The 15,436-nt window shown below is 42.2% G+C and overlaps 1 protein-coding gene and 1 long non-coding RNA gene across 3 annotated transcripts in view; one reads left to right on the top strand and one right to left on the bottom strand.

Annotated features, from left to right (window-relative positions):
- The first annotated feature begins 965 nt into the window (after positions 1-965).
- LOC124071765 lies at positions 966-5,602 on the top strand. The gene is made up of 3 exons (XR_006845392.1): positions 966-1,020; positions 2,473-2,566; positions 3,508-5,602. It is a non-coding gene; the product is annotated as an uncharacterized LOC124071765 (long non-coding RNA).
- A 179-nt stretch (positions 5,603-5,781) lies between these two features.
- The window catches only part of akt1 (v-akt murine thymoma viral oncogene homolog 1), a 30,427-nt gene continuing 20,772 nt past the window's right edge, over positions 5,782-15,436 (bottom strand). For both annotated transcript variants that reach the window (XM_046412639.1, XM_046412638.1), the window contains exons 6-14: positions 15,021-15,152; positions 14,819-14,884; positions 14,167-14,235; positions 13,892-14,017; positions 11,945-12,073; positions 8,839-9,053; positions 8,565-8,652; positions 7,697-7,799; positions 5,782-6,440 (exon numbers count right to left, since the gene is read on the bottom strand). In XM_046412639.1, the coding sequence (XP_046268595.1) occupies positions 6,361-6,440; positions 7,697-7,799; positions 8,565-8,652; positions 8,839-9,053; positions 11,945-12,073; positions 13,892-14,017; positions 14,167-14,235; positions 14,819-14,884; positions 15,021-15,152 (1,008 nt within the window). In that variant the 3' untranslated portion in view covers positions 5,782-6,360. The remainder of the gene's footprint in view (positions 6,441-7,696; positions 7,800-8,564; positions 8,653-8,838; positions 9,054-11,944; positions 12,074-13,891; positions 14,018-14,166; positions 14,236-14,818; positions 14,885-15,020; positions 15,153-15,436) is intronic.

Genomic DNA, 15,436 nt, shown 5'->3' with positions numbered 1-15,436 from the left:
GAGCTCTCACTCTGTTTGCTTTCCTGGTGCAGGCAAAACTCACGGTGGAAATTTAAATAGGCACGCCCCCCGGAAGCACAGCTAAAACATTGGTATTTATTTTAGAACGAGTAGGATGCATTTAAAACTTCTTTGTTTTTTTGTTTTGTTTTGTTTTGCGGCATTTGTGGTTCATGTGTAGTAGCCAGAGATGAAATAAGTATATATCCTTGGCTTTTACTTTGGTAAAAATAGCAATACAGTGACGATAATGAATAATCAATTGTCAAAAAATAATAAACACTTTTTCTTGATTTTTAAATTAAGCATTTTGAAATCAAGACTTTATTTAAAAAAAAGAAAAAACAACAATAAAACAAAGTATTATGAAAATGTATATAAGTTGCAAAATACCCATTGTGCAGAATTGGCCTTTTCAGAGTGTTATTTTAGAAATATCATCTAACTTAATATTACTACTCATGTATTAATATGTTAGCAGAACACTAAACTAAACTACTTTGTGGTAACACTAGACTGAAGGACATACACATATATTGGCCAATGTTATCTTATTGCAGATATACCTGTATTGGTGTGTGTCTGATGGCCAGTAAACCTTTTGCAGTGATCCTGTCAATGTCTGCTCATTGTCAAATATTTAGAAATGCAGATATGAATATCAGTATTGGTCTGTATCCTGTATCAGTCAGGTTATACTTTAAAATTAGACTTGAAGGATTTTTGATAGGTTATCATATTATTTTTGGGAAACATTTAATTAGCAAAGTACCTAGTGACATCAAGTGTCAGGGTAAAGCAGAGCACTAATCACAGGGTACTTAGGCAAGACACTATACCACAAATTTGCACTGGAACATTGCATGGTTGCTCGCTGAAATCAATCTATGTGAATGGGCGGAAGTGCAGCGCTGTTCCAACTGTCTGGTGACTCATCGTCTTTATAGACGATCTGTATTCACTGCCCGATAGGACTTTGTTCATCCCGTGTTTCATGTTGGCACGCAGCACAATGGAAAAGTAATATCAGCTTAGTGTCAAAGAAAATGGTTGTTTTTCCTTGACAACGAGCTAAAATATTGGCCTCGTTCAAACTGCTGGGTAAATAGTGTTCACTTATTGTTGGTGAAATGTCTGTAGAGTGCATGGAACACTAGTAATTACATTCAATTAAAACATCATAGTCACAGTTTAATTCAACTTGCACTAACATTCAAGTCTATCTTATTATTTGGTCTGAATTATGATCAAACTGAACGTCTGGTGATGATGTGTGGACTCGGAACATCCAGATGGAAGTTGTTTTCACATAAGCGTACTGCCCACTAGATGGCGCTCTCGTTCTAATTTACCATGCTGTTGTAAAAACTTACCTTCTTGTTACCACATTAATTTAGGATGTTAAGGGCAATTTCATCAAAACCACAAGGTCAACCTCACAGTGACTCCACAGTGACTGTTACTTCTTTATTATACATAAACCATCATCATTCAACCAACACATTCGAGCTCTTAATGTGTTGGGAGAAAGCTGCAGTTTAAGAAGTGGACTACTTACATCTTTCACCTGAGTAAAGGTAGCAATGCCACAGGGTAAAAATGCTCCTGCTACGTTCAAAATTTTATATAAATACAAGTACAAAAATGTAAGCATTACATAATATACAAAAAGTGAAAGCACTCATCATGCAGAATGACCCATTCTGGGTGTATACTGTTTTAATAAATTAAAATTATTGATGCACTGATAGATGTGGTGTTTATGGTCTGATATGTAGATGATAAAGATAGGGCTTATTATTTGTTTATTTATTGCTATATCGCTATTGTTATTTGAAAAGAAAAACAACAAATATCACCTTTGGAACTGTAGTGTAGTGAAAGTATAAAGTAGCTTAAAACAAACAAAATACATGCTTTATTATTCTAAAGAGGTAGACGTAAATACCTCTCCCATGATGGACAGTCATACCACAAACGTGATGTGTGCAAAATAAACCAACACAATAAACTTCCCTTATGGACACTCATAACAAAATTATCAGTAGATTGTAAACATGTATGAAGAATGTGAATCCAAAACAGACCTGAGCCAAACAACCCCCTCCCCACCATGGAGACCTGGAAAGAGGACAAACTACATAAACACCTTACAGTGGCAAAGCTCAGACACACCATTAACACAGACAGGAGAAAGGAAACAAACCCACAGAGGGAGAGAGAGGAGACGAGAGGAGAGGCTGAATCTCCTGAAGGACGAAGAGCCAGGTCCAAAACATCTGGAAGGAGGAGAGGGAACGAGGTCCCGTGGCGGCCGACGGTCCAGTGCAGAGAAGCCTGAGTGAAAAGAGGACAAGGAGGAGGAAACATGGAGAGAGAGAAGCACACTGCAATCCTTTGAGTTACACAAATAAACAGAGGTTTAGAGAGATGCAGTGGTTTTCAGAGAGTTTACAGTATTTTTGTTAGCAGGACTGAGATTGAGCCACCAGAAGGATGACGATGACAGGTGCAAGGCCTCAAGTCACCAAAGAGCAAGCAACTGACTGAAAGTTCAGGTGAAAAGGTGAGTTTTAGTTTTTTTTTTAAAGGCTTTAGTAGAGTCAGCCTCTCTCCTGTGAGCAGGGAGTTTTTCCAGACAAAAGGGGCATGACAGGAAAGGACCTGCAGCCTGCTGACTTCTTTTTAAAGGTTTAAGGTGATCAGACATTAGACATTAGATCAGATATTAAGGGGGCGTCTCCATTTACAGTTTGTTAAGTGATCAGAAGCACCTTAAAGTCTGACCTGACATTGATATGGAACCAGTGGAAGGAAGCTGGAGTTGGTGTAATATGGTCGAATTTTCTATTTTTAGTTGAGACTGCGGCTCCAGGCTTTAGAACCTTTTCTCATGCTAAGTTTATGTGGGTTTACCCTCCACTTCACCCCTGCTGGTAGTGTTCTGAAGGGACTTGCAGTCAACAGGTGGAACCTGTTTCTAAGGCCCTGACGTGTCACACTGGAGCTCCCCACCCTCATATGAAAAAACCCTCCTCTTTCACCAAATTATGACTCCAGTTTCCTACGCCAAGCCGCTTGAGTAAACAATAGGACTTTTCCACCGAGGGCATTTTTAACGTGTTGACCTACAAGACACTGCATTCAGTGAGTTTATGATCCAGGTAGCGGGTTCACTGTCTCCTACAGTTTTGAAGTGTCTATAAACCAAACACTGAGTGAGCTCCAGCCCAGCTCATCTTGTGCACATTAGGGGACAAAAAGATTTATTTCTTTTGGGTAGTAAATTATAAAATATGTTGAAGTGAGGTGGACTTTTAGCAGAATACTTTTGCCAAGTAAAACCTGGCAAAGTAGAGATGCTGTCTAACAGTGAAAGAAAATATAATATTTTGAGTTAAGGTTGCTGTTGCATTTATGTCATGTGTGTCAAAGCTCCAAACTGTTGATAATTATATCAACGCCAGCCTCCACTGGCTGTATAACACTGAACATGTTTGTCTGTAGTATAAAGAAGAGAGGAGCACTGGCTTGCAGGCTGTGTGAGTGACATGTTTCCCCGCACAGCAGAACACTACATCACCCAGGGGAAGCCTGTGGCAGAGTTGCAGCCCCAGCCCTGCAGAGTGTTTTGGGCAGTGCAGCTGGAGTCAGGTGAGGGATGGTTGTCAGGTTAGCGTCACACCGGGCCAAGCCTCGCTCTCGCAGCGTGGAGCAGTGTATTGCAGCTGGCCAAAAGACAGACTGTGAGCCCTGGCTGTCAACATCTGCTCCAGAGACTGTACCATCTGCCCGAGGCCCCGGGGGGAGCATCCCTCCTGTCTCAGACCAGCTGCAGAGCCCCAGACGTGGACCTGAGCGGTCGTGCAGAGGCAGAGAACAGGTCCAAGACACAGTCAGAGCCACTGAGCACAGGGACATTCGTCTCACACGCTCAGCCATGTTTTATCTGCAGGGTGTGATCACAGTGAGGTTTAGATAAACAAACTTTCTGCTCCTCTTGACTAATCTTTTACTATTTAGTGCCAGAGGATGAAGGTGCTGCCTACTGATAGCGCAATTTAAGAGGAACTTAGAAATCATATATCCATACGGTGGGATTACAAGTTACTTTGAACTGAAGCAGCCTTGTGCGAAAGGTTACAGAATTCTACGAGAAAAAGCAAGAAATGAAGGACGAGGAAGAACATGATCATGTGGAAATAGAAAGACTTAGAGGGCATGTCTATGAAATACATAACTGCAGGAGAAAAGGTTAGAAAAAAGATGGAAATGTGTTTTTTTTCCTTTCTAAATACACTTCTTGATACTGTCCTTTCTGTTAACATGTCTGGGCGCAGTACTCGCTAATTTCACAATACTGTTTATTTAGCCAAATATGAGGATTAATTACTCTTTTCTTGCCTATCCAGTTTATTTGTGTGCCTCCTAGCGCTTTAAGATTTCACAATAAAAGAGGAATCAACACAGTTTATTGTTAAGACCTTTTATTTCATCAATTTGAAAGAAACAAGTAAAAACAGTGTACAAAGTTTATATTATTTGTTTACTAAAGCTGGTGTCCTCAGTCTCAGGAATATGGGAGGGCAGGTACAAAAAAAAAAAAAAAAAGGTAGAAATAAAAACAAAAGTATAAAATGAATTTCCCTATTTTCAGAAGGCGACAGCAAAGGGTGCGCGTGCATAGGAATAAGTAACAATCAGATTCAGAAACTGAACAAAAGGTTTGCAACGATTGAAATGAAAACAATACCATTAAAAAAAAAAAACCATTACATTCAATAACGTATGATGCACTTTTGAAAAATGATTATCTGTCATCTCAACAAATCTGAAGCGCTTTTAGGGAAATTCTTGGTACACTCTGAAATAGTAGTTTCAGTTTCCAAGAGTCTCAGTTTAGCCTCAGCCATCTGTAAAAGGGGAGAAATCATTCAAACAAGCGATTCTTGTTTTATTTGTATCCACAACATTTGAATTTACATTATAAAAGAAGCTAAATTAGTCTTTACCAACCATGAAGTACAAATAAGAGTCCAAATACAATCATTTTGGGGCAGCAAAGTGCATATCATTGGCACAGTAAAACTCATTTTAGTCAATGCTGGTCTCATATAAATAACTCAGAAGCTCGTGAAGGGACAGAAGTGCCCTAAAGTAGCAAATCAAAGATGACTTTGTGTGTTTTTCTTTTTCCCCCTGAAGCCCAGTTTGTTTGCAAAGTATTCCTAAAGAAGTGTATTCTCTTTAAGTGACCTCATTGAGGCTGCAGTGAATGCACTGGGTGGAAAACACCCAATACTGTACTGTACATGGAGGAAAAACCCAGAGGAGATAAAGAGTTTCTGATAGGTCAGCAACTGACTGACTCTGATCAGAGGGAAACCAGGAGGTGTCTGCAGCACAGCATCAAGAGAGGAAGGCATCAGGAAGTATAAGCACTTACTTCAGGGTGGGGGGGGGCTCGAGGAGCTATTTATTATCCTGAACGAGAAGCTGGGAGGGTCTCTCAGTGACTTGGATGTGCAAACAGTAAAGAGGAATCTGTTGCAGGCCAGCTTTTACCTTAATGATTAATCACTCTGCATTCTTTGCATGTCTGGCATTCCTCATATCACACTGCACTGCACAATTGATTCATCAGACTCATCACAGTGTAGCGTGATAATACAACAGAAAGATTGGTGTCAGTTTTGCATCAGGGTAGTTGAAAAGTGATAAAAATCCTGTCCAGTAGATGGTATTTCAGTCATAGGAGAATCAGCCATGTGTTACAACAAATAAGTATGCAGAAAAGATTGACTTTATTTGGTACATTCACTTTTGAAGCCAAAAATGTCTTGAAGTCTGAATTTGAATTGTTCAGAGATCTTAGAGAGGAAAACATGGATTTATTACCCACTCAACAAACAAGACACTCTGCTCACATGATGTTTTTGGTCCACAGTATGTCTATATCTGTCTGAAATGGTTGTTATTCAGTACAAAATGGCCCTTTTCAAAATTCATCAGTGGCCTAATTTGTGCATAACATAGCTACATTTCCCCATTCATTATGGTGTATGGATGCCTGCTCAGTATACAACATAACAACCAGGAAATGCAGGGTTAGTGTTGACTCTCTCTCTCCATGGTCAGTCTTCAAAAGGCCTCATAGAATAACCACAGTTATCTTTGTTTTGTCTTGAATTTCCTCTTTCCTGGAAAACACAACTTGCAGATTGTGAAGGTTACATCCACCAACGGTGTCTGGAGACAATGCTGGGAGGACAGCAGGGGCTGCAGCCCCTGGTCTTTTCAGAGTGCAGTCGGGTGGGGTGAGGGCGGGTGGTGGGACCAGGGGGAATGTACGAGAGTCGTTTAGGCCGTCCCACTGGCAGAGTAGGAGAACTGGGGGAAGTGGGGTCTCCGCTCGCTGTCAAATGACTCCATACTGTCATCTGAGGACAGAGGGCAAACAACTGCTTAGATTTCAACATACCATCACTAGACCATTGTGAGTGCGCGAAATGATGATCGCACATGTTTTACGACTACATTTTTAATGGTTAGAATTTAGTGTGAGGTGTTTATCCAGTATTTCATTTAATGTAGTAGTTATTCTCATGTGCTTGTTGTATCTATTAACAGTTTCTCAATTCATATTACGGAAAAATTACAATATCCTGCATCTATCCATATGCACTTGGAACTTGGATATAAAGTTACACATACAGTATGTTAATTATAGTACACTTTAATCTAAATTTTCCTGTGGCCGGGCGGACATAATGCTGTATTGTGATATCAGATAGGAAATAGTCGTAGATGTTGCTTTTCATAACAATCAATAGAATTTTCACTCTTGAATGCTGCATTACAGCGACAGCAAGTGGAGTGAAATAAACAGTTAATTCTGAACCTGCACGGTCATCACATCCACATGTTTCACAAGTTTTCATCTCATATTTCAGTCAAAAATATGATTTTATTTGATTTTGTCAGTCTAACCCAGCACCAATAAGCCAATACTGCCAATTTTCTAATCACTTCCCTAATCTTCTTATAGTGCATCATCACTTGCATTTACACACTGGCTGTCATTCACACGCATTTGATGATCTTGTGTGGCATGATGCTTTCGTTTAATGGCTCTCCAGGAAAGGGAAGACTCTTCTCACGCATGCAGAATTGTTCCTTTACCCACAAAAACTAACTCCAGTCTCACACCAGAATTCTGTACAGAGGAAAATAATCAAGATACCCATTGACTAATTGATTTTGTTAGGTTTCAGAGTTTCTCTTACGAGCCTGTCAGCTTACATTTTATAATATTAAACTGGAAATGATAGAGAACAGTGATGATCATTTTGGGATTTTCATATGAAAATCAATCTAGCGATTGTGAACTGCTGCTCTCATCTTAAGTGAATTCAAAGTGTAATTTTTCATTCTTAATAAAGTCTCACAGAAGGCGTAAGGAAATTTATCACACAAGTCAGGTGGCAGTTCATCTTCTCTCTCTCTCTCTCACACACACACACACACACACACACAGAGCTCTCATCTGCCTTACTGTCACATTCAAACACCATAAACACCATGAAGCTCCACAACAAACAGTCTGATGATTTGAGCTTGTGTTACACCACATAAGTAAAGTTGTATCAAGTGAACTGTATGTGTGTGTGTGTGTGTGTACATGCTTTGGTGCTACCTTGTCCTGGTGGTGTAATAGTGATGGTCTGTGCTGTGAACTCTTCGTCAAAATATCGTGTGTCCGTCTCCGAGGTAACTTGGGGCTTGAAGGGTGGGACCAGCTGTTGAAGGGGAGAAGAGACACAGACATATCGGCACATCAGCACCGTCCATCACTCTGATAACAGCTGTCCCCCCTGATGACAATCTGTAGCTTCTCTGGGTGCTGCTGTTTCCAGTGACGCAACGATATTGATCCCCGGGGGAAGAAATTACATTTATCTGAGTTTGGTGTCCTTTCAGTAACTGAGTTCCCGTACCTTCTTAAATATCAAACTCAAAGACTTTCCCTAAAATTCAGGGAGCTGACATGGCACAGTTTGAGACGGAGATCGAGGTTAAGTACTGTACATGGCAAAGTTTTATAATGAGAACTAGAAGGCTTTACTGAACATTTGTGAACATTTCAAAATTGTGCAAAAAAGTGTCTTAGAAGGAATTCAGATTTTTCCAGGCAAATACAAAGATTTGCTTAGTGTTAGCTTTCTCGCTCACTCGCTCGCTTGCTGTAACCTGCATCATTTGACTCATGCACACACTCATGCACACATGTGAAGCACTTTCTTAAGGCAGGTGGCGTGTGAAACAGTGACACAACTGTGGGAGACACACAGGCAGATGTAGCGTATTGACTAAAGTTACAAAGATATCAAAAAAATTCTACAAAATATATAAATTAAAGCACTTTTCAAAGACACATGACCATTTATGACTATTTTTTACAAACTAAGTCCTCAAACTCTTTCTCTCCCAAATAAACAAACTTTCAAGGATTTCAAGGACCCGTGGCAACACTTTAGTTGAACACGACCACTTTAGAAACCAACCTTCTTCTCATAGACATCTTGCCATTCAATTCCTGCAAAGAACTTGTGCTGCATGATTTCCTTGGCATCGTCAGGGCCTCCACCTAACCTGGAAGACAAGGGCAAAAAGGGCAAAAAAGCTGTCATTTCTAATAATCTTATTTTCACTTTTCCAGTTACTTTGTCATAAAAATACATCATAAGCTCACGTCAGAAGAAATGTTTCTGAGTCACAATCAATACGCTGGTAGTCTACTTGTGATTCACTACTGCAGAAGACACAGCAGAAACTCACCTCTGCATTGGGTCTTTCTTAAGAAGGCCAGAGAGCAGCGAGCGCGCCTCGGGGCCCAGTGTTCGGGGGAAGCGGATGTCTTCCATGAGGATGAGCTCGAACAGCTTCTCATGGTCCTGGTTGTAGAAAGGCAGTCTGCCGCACATCATCTCGTACATCACCACCCCCAGGCCCCACCAGTCCACAGCACGGCCGTAGTCGTTGTCTTCTAGCACCTTGGGGATGAGGAGGAGGGTAAAAAGTTATTCAGTAAAGCTGTTGGGATACGTATGTGCTACACTAAGTTATTTTAGTATGTAGGTTTTTAAATGCCAACACTAAGGCGTTGTAATATAGCAAAAAAATATATGTATAAATAAATGTACAGCAAGTTAAAGAACAAATTCAGTTGACACGGTTTTGTAAATGCGCTTAGGGGTTGAACCAATCAGGTTGTATTTGGACATTGGAGGGCTGTGAAGACAGCAGCTCTTTAGGCTGAATATACAAACCATCAGCCCACCCCCAGCAAAATCACCTGCTCGCCCCACCACCCCCGGCCTTTTGAGGCCACCCCAGCCAACACTGACTCACATCTCACATTAGTCGCAAGGATAGAGTTTCCCCTGGAGCCCTGCATATTTAATCACCACTGGGCCTTTCACACACACACATATACAGATCAACAAGCAGCAGAGGTGCGGGGCGCTTAAATAAGCAAATGTGTGGCAACAAACACAGACCGGTCTTACAAACAAACTGTTCACTGAACTCTACCAGAGTCACAGAGAGGAAAACATGTAGTCTTATTATTTCCATAGGATGACTGCTCTCAACAGTTCTTAATGAGACAAACTCCTCCAGTTTTTGTGCTTACAAAACAGTGCAACCTGTTGCATGACTAATGTGCTTCTGAGCAGAGTTGTTCCAAGGTCTCTGTGGACTTGTACTGGATTCTACCTTACCAGGCGGATGTTGAAGGTGAAATCAAGACAACGAGAACAGTCTGTTCTCTTAAACCTCAGGCAGAGTGATGTGAGGCCATTCAGACCCAAGAATAGAAACGTAGGTAAAAGACGTGGGTGGATTAATAGAATTAGATATGGACACAACATTGCACAGGCCGAGCAAGGGTCCTGGAAAACAGATGGACCGATGTGTCCGTAAAAGGAACAAACCTACTGCATGTGTGCGCACGTGCACGCAGCCGTGCATGTGTCTGTGGGCACTCCGCCTGGCGGTGCGGTGAGTGGTGAGCATCAAGGAGGAGGACTGGGAGGGCAGAGGGAGTAACGTGAAGCCGGTGTGGGGCTAGGATTACTGGGCCGTCTCTATTTCCAGCGCTGCTGTCGTGTGATTCACACCGTGCGACAGCTGGGCCCGCAGCTGCCCCATATATGTAGAAGAGCACCACAGCTGTGAAGCTGCCAGGAGCGCAGGAGCCAAACTCATCCCTCATATACGTAACCAGGACTGTTTGCCTGCCTGCTTGGGCCTCAGCCCCAAACTAATACTGTTACACTGCCCCAGAGGAGCAGAAACAGGGGGAGGAGAGAGGGAGGAGAGAGGGAATAAAAGCACAAACACTTGCTGCCGCTCTGGAGCCCCACTCTGTATACCTTTTTTTTCCCCTGCACTGACAGCCATTAATCTTCCAAGCTCGTGAATCCTGATCAGTTTCAGCAGCTAGATTAAACCTCTCCACAGATTTCTTTGTAGATATTTTCTAACAGCCAATTCCCTCAACCAATAAGGTTTTTCTTCTTCTAACTACTTAATAAAAGTGACAAAGTGAATTTGTCCCAGACCTTGCACTCCAGAGACAAACTGGTCGGGTTTTTGCAGATTGGGTCTCTACTCCCTCCCCCCTGCTCTGGATGGAATATTCCCAGACGTTACAGCATTCCTGTGCAGCACACACAACAAGGTCATTGTTTACTGCAGAACAACCTGTAACACTGCCTGGCCCGCACTCCACGGAGACGCTAGCCAGCGACCCGGTTGCCATGGTAACGCCCCCTGATGTCTCCCTGCGCTGCTGAAGCTGGAGCTGTCATAGACTGTGGATGAGCGAAGTGGACTAGACAGAGTTTACAGCTGGCAGGCGGGGAAATCTGAGGACGGTTTAAAGACGGTTTGTAGAAGTAAAGGAGATACACATTTTGTTAATGTTGTTTGAGTTTTAATGAAATATTCACATGTTAACCCTCCACTTGGACTTCATAACCTGGTGTTGATGATTAGAGGCCAGCTTGGTCTAACTGATGAAAAAACAGGTACAGATTCCTATGGGGCAGCACTATGAGATAGCGTGCTCATGACGGCTGTGTCTCTGCTCAGATCAGGCAAGGCATCCAGGGCAGCAGTGGGGCTCAGGCTCCCCTGGTGCCACACAACAGCTGTAGCCAATGTGGTCCTTTTTTTTTTTTTTTTTTTTTTTTTTTTTCCAGTGGCGGAAGCTCACGTTTCCTGAAGCACTGCCAGCCAATCACCCCTCCTCCTCCTCCCTCAACCAGAAAATTCCAAATGGAGGCTAAAAACAACGATACAGCAACTGTGTCAACATGGACACCCTGCTCCCGGAAAACATTCAAGGGGCAAGCACAAACACTCAACACACCGCCAACACTCACAATACAATATCGGGTTACACAGCCCACTCCAACACTTGTCATACCTGCACGCAACAGGGAGTAGCCACACCCTAGACAGCAAATATGAGAGCAGACTGCCCTGCCCTGGGCCCTCAGCACACTCATTAACTCACAGACTTCAGGCTGGAGATTAGAAAGGCATTCTGGGACAGCTGCCATTTCATGCACATGCTTCCACTGATGTCCAACAACACACGCTGCATTTTGTTTGGAATTTACTCTTGTCACGTGTGATTGGACTAACATTCATTTTTGGGATCCACATGAGGTTATTCTTGATCTAATCAAAATCATCTTGCTTTGCTTTTGGGGTTACTGGAAGACGGTTAGACAGTGGCCTGAGACATTAATCAGAGATGTCATGTTAATGCTTTAACTTGTCGCTCATCTGTTTGTCCATACGTAAAACTGGTTTTGTTGCAAGAAAGGGTGAAGTCAGTAACTCAGCTGGACAGTATAGCAGTACTGGTTACCTCAGGTGCTAGGTACTCTGGTGTCCCGCAAAAAGTTTTCATGGTGGCGCCATCTTTGATCCCCTCCTTACACAGGCCAAAATCTGTGATCTTTATGTGTCCGTCTTTATCCAGCATGAGGTTTTCCAGCTGAGGGGGAACAGAGAGAAGATGAGTGTTAGCATCATAGTAAAAATAACTTGAGCAAATAAATCAGGGAGGTGATGGGAAGATAAGATCAACCTTTATTAGTCCTGCGGTGGGGAAATTCTCAAGAATATTAATTCATAAACATAAAAAACACAAGCATAAGTATTAAAGGCAGAATAACATATAAATCAGTTCCTTTATGTACATTTCTGAACATCATAATCAATTGAGCACCAGTGAGGTTGATGATATTTTGTTGTTGCTTACTAACGAATTGGTCGATCCATGTGTACACTGTAGTGTTTATATCTTCTTCTTTGGTGATAAAAATAGGTGAAATGCAAAAAAGCCCAAGAGGTAAGTTTTTCCATGTCGGCTAACTAGGGATTTTCCTCCTCTCCTCTTTTGTTTTCATGCACAGACATGATCTTCATCATTAGAAATCTCATGAATTTATAACATAAAGCTTTTTTCATAACAACCATCAGATGTTTTATCTTAATTAAAATGTCTGAAACCAGCTGAAACTTGTCAGTTTACAAAAAAAAGAGAAATGAAGGAAAGCTTTATAACAGATTATTTTCTTGACAGATTGGCTCGTGACACATAGAAAAAAACAGACCAGATGCCGAAACTATTGCTGAAGATCACATACTGGCTGTGGAGCTCTGAGCCACTGGTTAGCATGGGCACCAAAAGGCACTGATCAGCTTTCTGAACCCTGTGAATGATGAATGTAGCATGTCATGAATGCCTTTTCTAAATGAATGAAGTGATGCAAGTACTAGGTTGATAAAAAAAAAAAAAACTGTTTATGTTGTCTTCTCTTTTTCAACTGTGCCACTTTTTCCAGACAATTAAAAAAAGCTGAAATACTAATAAGTCCTTTGAACACAGGTGGATGTAAATGCACCCAGGGATTACATGTACAGTTAAACAAACTTAAATGCCTTCAGAAAGTGCATCATGCAGTGTCATGGCTTGAGGTTGCATGGCCTTTAAATATCAGTGTGTCCTCCCTCCCTCTCTGTCTTTCCCTCTCAGTTAAAGTCACCTGGCAGCTGTAGCTCACACGTGGCCAGCAGCGCCCGGCCAGAGTCAGCACATCCTCCAATCCTGCTACCCTGGCATTTTCAGGAGAACCCTAGCAGGCTGTGAGCCTGCCTCATAAACCCAAGGGAGAAAGTGAGCGAGTGAGCGAGTGAGAGAGAGAGTGCTGTGCTGACCGGACTGGTTTTATCAGCTGGAAGTAGTAGGGCGACAGATGCCCACTACAACACTGATAACCCCCTACAGCCCTGCTAAACCCAAACATGTCCTTATCAGACTGCAGCATCCATCTCTGATCCCACCTTTAGAGTATGAGGGTTTGGTTTACATAAAAAAACAACAACTAAAAAACAAAAAAAAAAACAAGGAAGCTGAAACCTTGCAACTTATTTATTTTGTGATGATGGCCATTTTCTCTTTGTTAGCTTATAGTGCTCTTCTGCCAGCATACAACATTATGCACACCCTCTGAGAACGCAGTATCCATGCTATAAAGGGACGCAGTGGTGATCTGTTCGAAGAGGAGTGGTGGTTATTTCTGTCTAGCTGCAGTAAGTGTATGGACCAAGTCTCTCTAAGGTCTGGAGTCTGATCTGGGGGAGGCAGATCAATAAGTCCTGGCCACCACCTCTGCTCTGGATGGAGGAAAACCCTATTTATAACCTGCCAGTGAAGAAATGAAGGGAAGAGGGGGGCAAAAGGAGAATGACAGAAGAGAGAAGCTGACCGTGAGGATGAGAGAAAGCGAGGATGTGTCTTCCTGCCTACCTTTAGATCCCGATAGACCACGTTTCTTTCAGCATGCAGGTAGTCCAGCGCTGACACTATCTCTGCACCGTAGAATCGTGCCCGCTCCTCTGAGAACACGCGGTCCCTTGACAGATGGAAGAAAAGCTGAGAGGAAACAGAGGAGATTGGCGGTGAGGAGGCAGAGGACAGATGAAAGACAGAGTTGATGAGTCCAGAGAAAATAGGGACAGTAACACAGTTTAAGCTGAAGAGTATTCTGATTCAGGTGCAGATTTAGGACTGAAATTGTTTACCTCACCACCGTTTGCATACTCCATGACAAAGCACAAGCGGTCATGTGTCTGGAAGGAGTATTTCAGTGCCTGCAGACAGATAAAGAGAACGCTCAAAGAAGAACTTGGTGATGTTTCCAGTGAATTCAAGAGGAAGCTGGCATTTAAGCAGCTGACTGTAACCTAAAACACCACAATACACGTTGCAGCTTGACCCTTCGGCTACATTTTTAAAACATAAAAAAGGAATTTAAAAAAACAAAACAAAACAAAAACAACAACATAATATAACCAGTGTGTTGAGGCTTTTTAACTACTGTTGTGTGGCAAACATTGGTCGCATTCATTGCATTGAGCACATCACATAATGTGTTGCCTCCACCCGCCACTTAGATTTACCATTTTGGAGGAGGTTTTCACCCTCAGACGTACAGAGAAAGAGTTAACTGAGAAAAAAAAAAAAAAAAAAAGAAAAAAGAAAAGAAAGTGCAGTGTTACTATAAAAGACCCAGCTCGTCTGCAGCCTTTGTAAGAACAGCTCTTCAAAACATTCCTGGTAAAACCGGGCCTTTTTTTCCTTGAATGGATGCTGCTGGGTTGGACTGAAGAGGTTTCCGAGGATCTCTGTGAGTTAAAATAAGGTTTGGTTTAGGTATACGAAGGGGCTCCTTACTGTCAAGAACGGATGCTTTGAATTCTGGAGGACTCTGTTTTCTGTGAGTGTATGCGCCACTTCATCCTGAAAATAAAGAGTAATAAAGAGTGTTTGTGCAACTCTCACAATAACCAACCATTTAGGTATCAGTCATGTGCTCCTCCGCCCTCACTAACCCCTCCCCCAGTGTTTTTCCTCCACCTCTTTGGCATCCACTCACTTTTGCTACGATCACCTCCTTCTTTAGGATCTTCATGGCGTAGTAGCGTCCTGTGGCTTTCTCCTTTACTAGGATAACTTTGCCAAAAGTGCCTTTTCCCAAGAGTTTGAGGTATTCAAAGTCGTGCATAGTCTGGAGAGCCAGAGGAGAGAAATTGGCATCTGGTTACAAGCAGAAGTATTAACAGACTCGTGCTCTAACTAGCCAAGACACACAATCCCACTGACAACAACGCAGAATCATTTAAGGCACTATTTCACCCACCATGTAATTTCCACTCCTCTAATGGTTTAACCTATATGTGGTTGTATCTCAGTTAACCTTTAACCCTGGTGCTAAAGAGAATGTTGAAAATGGTTGTGTGGGGGACATCCAATCCGGTGGCCTTGGACCTTTATGACATGGCACATGTGGGG

This window comes from Scatophagus argus, chromosome 15, assembly GCF_020382885.2.
Source record: "Scatophagus argus isolate fScaArg1 chromosome 15, fScaArg1.pri, whole genome shotgun sequence".
NCBI lineage: Eukaryota > Metazoa > Chordata > Actinopteri > Scatophagidae > Scatophagus > Scatophagus argus.
This window is presented reverse-complemented; position numbering and strand designations above follow the sequence as displayed.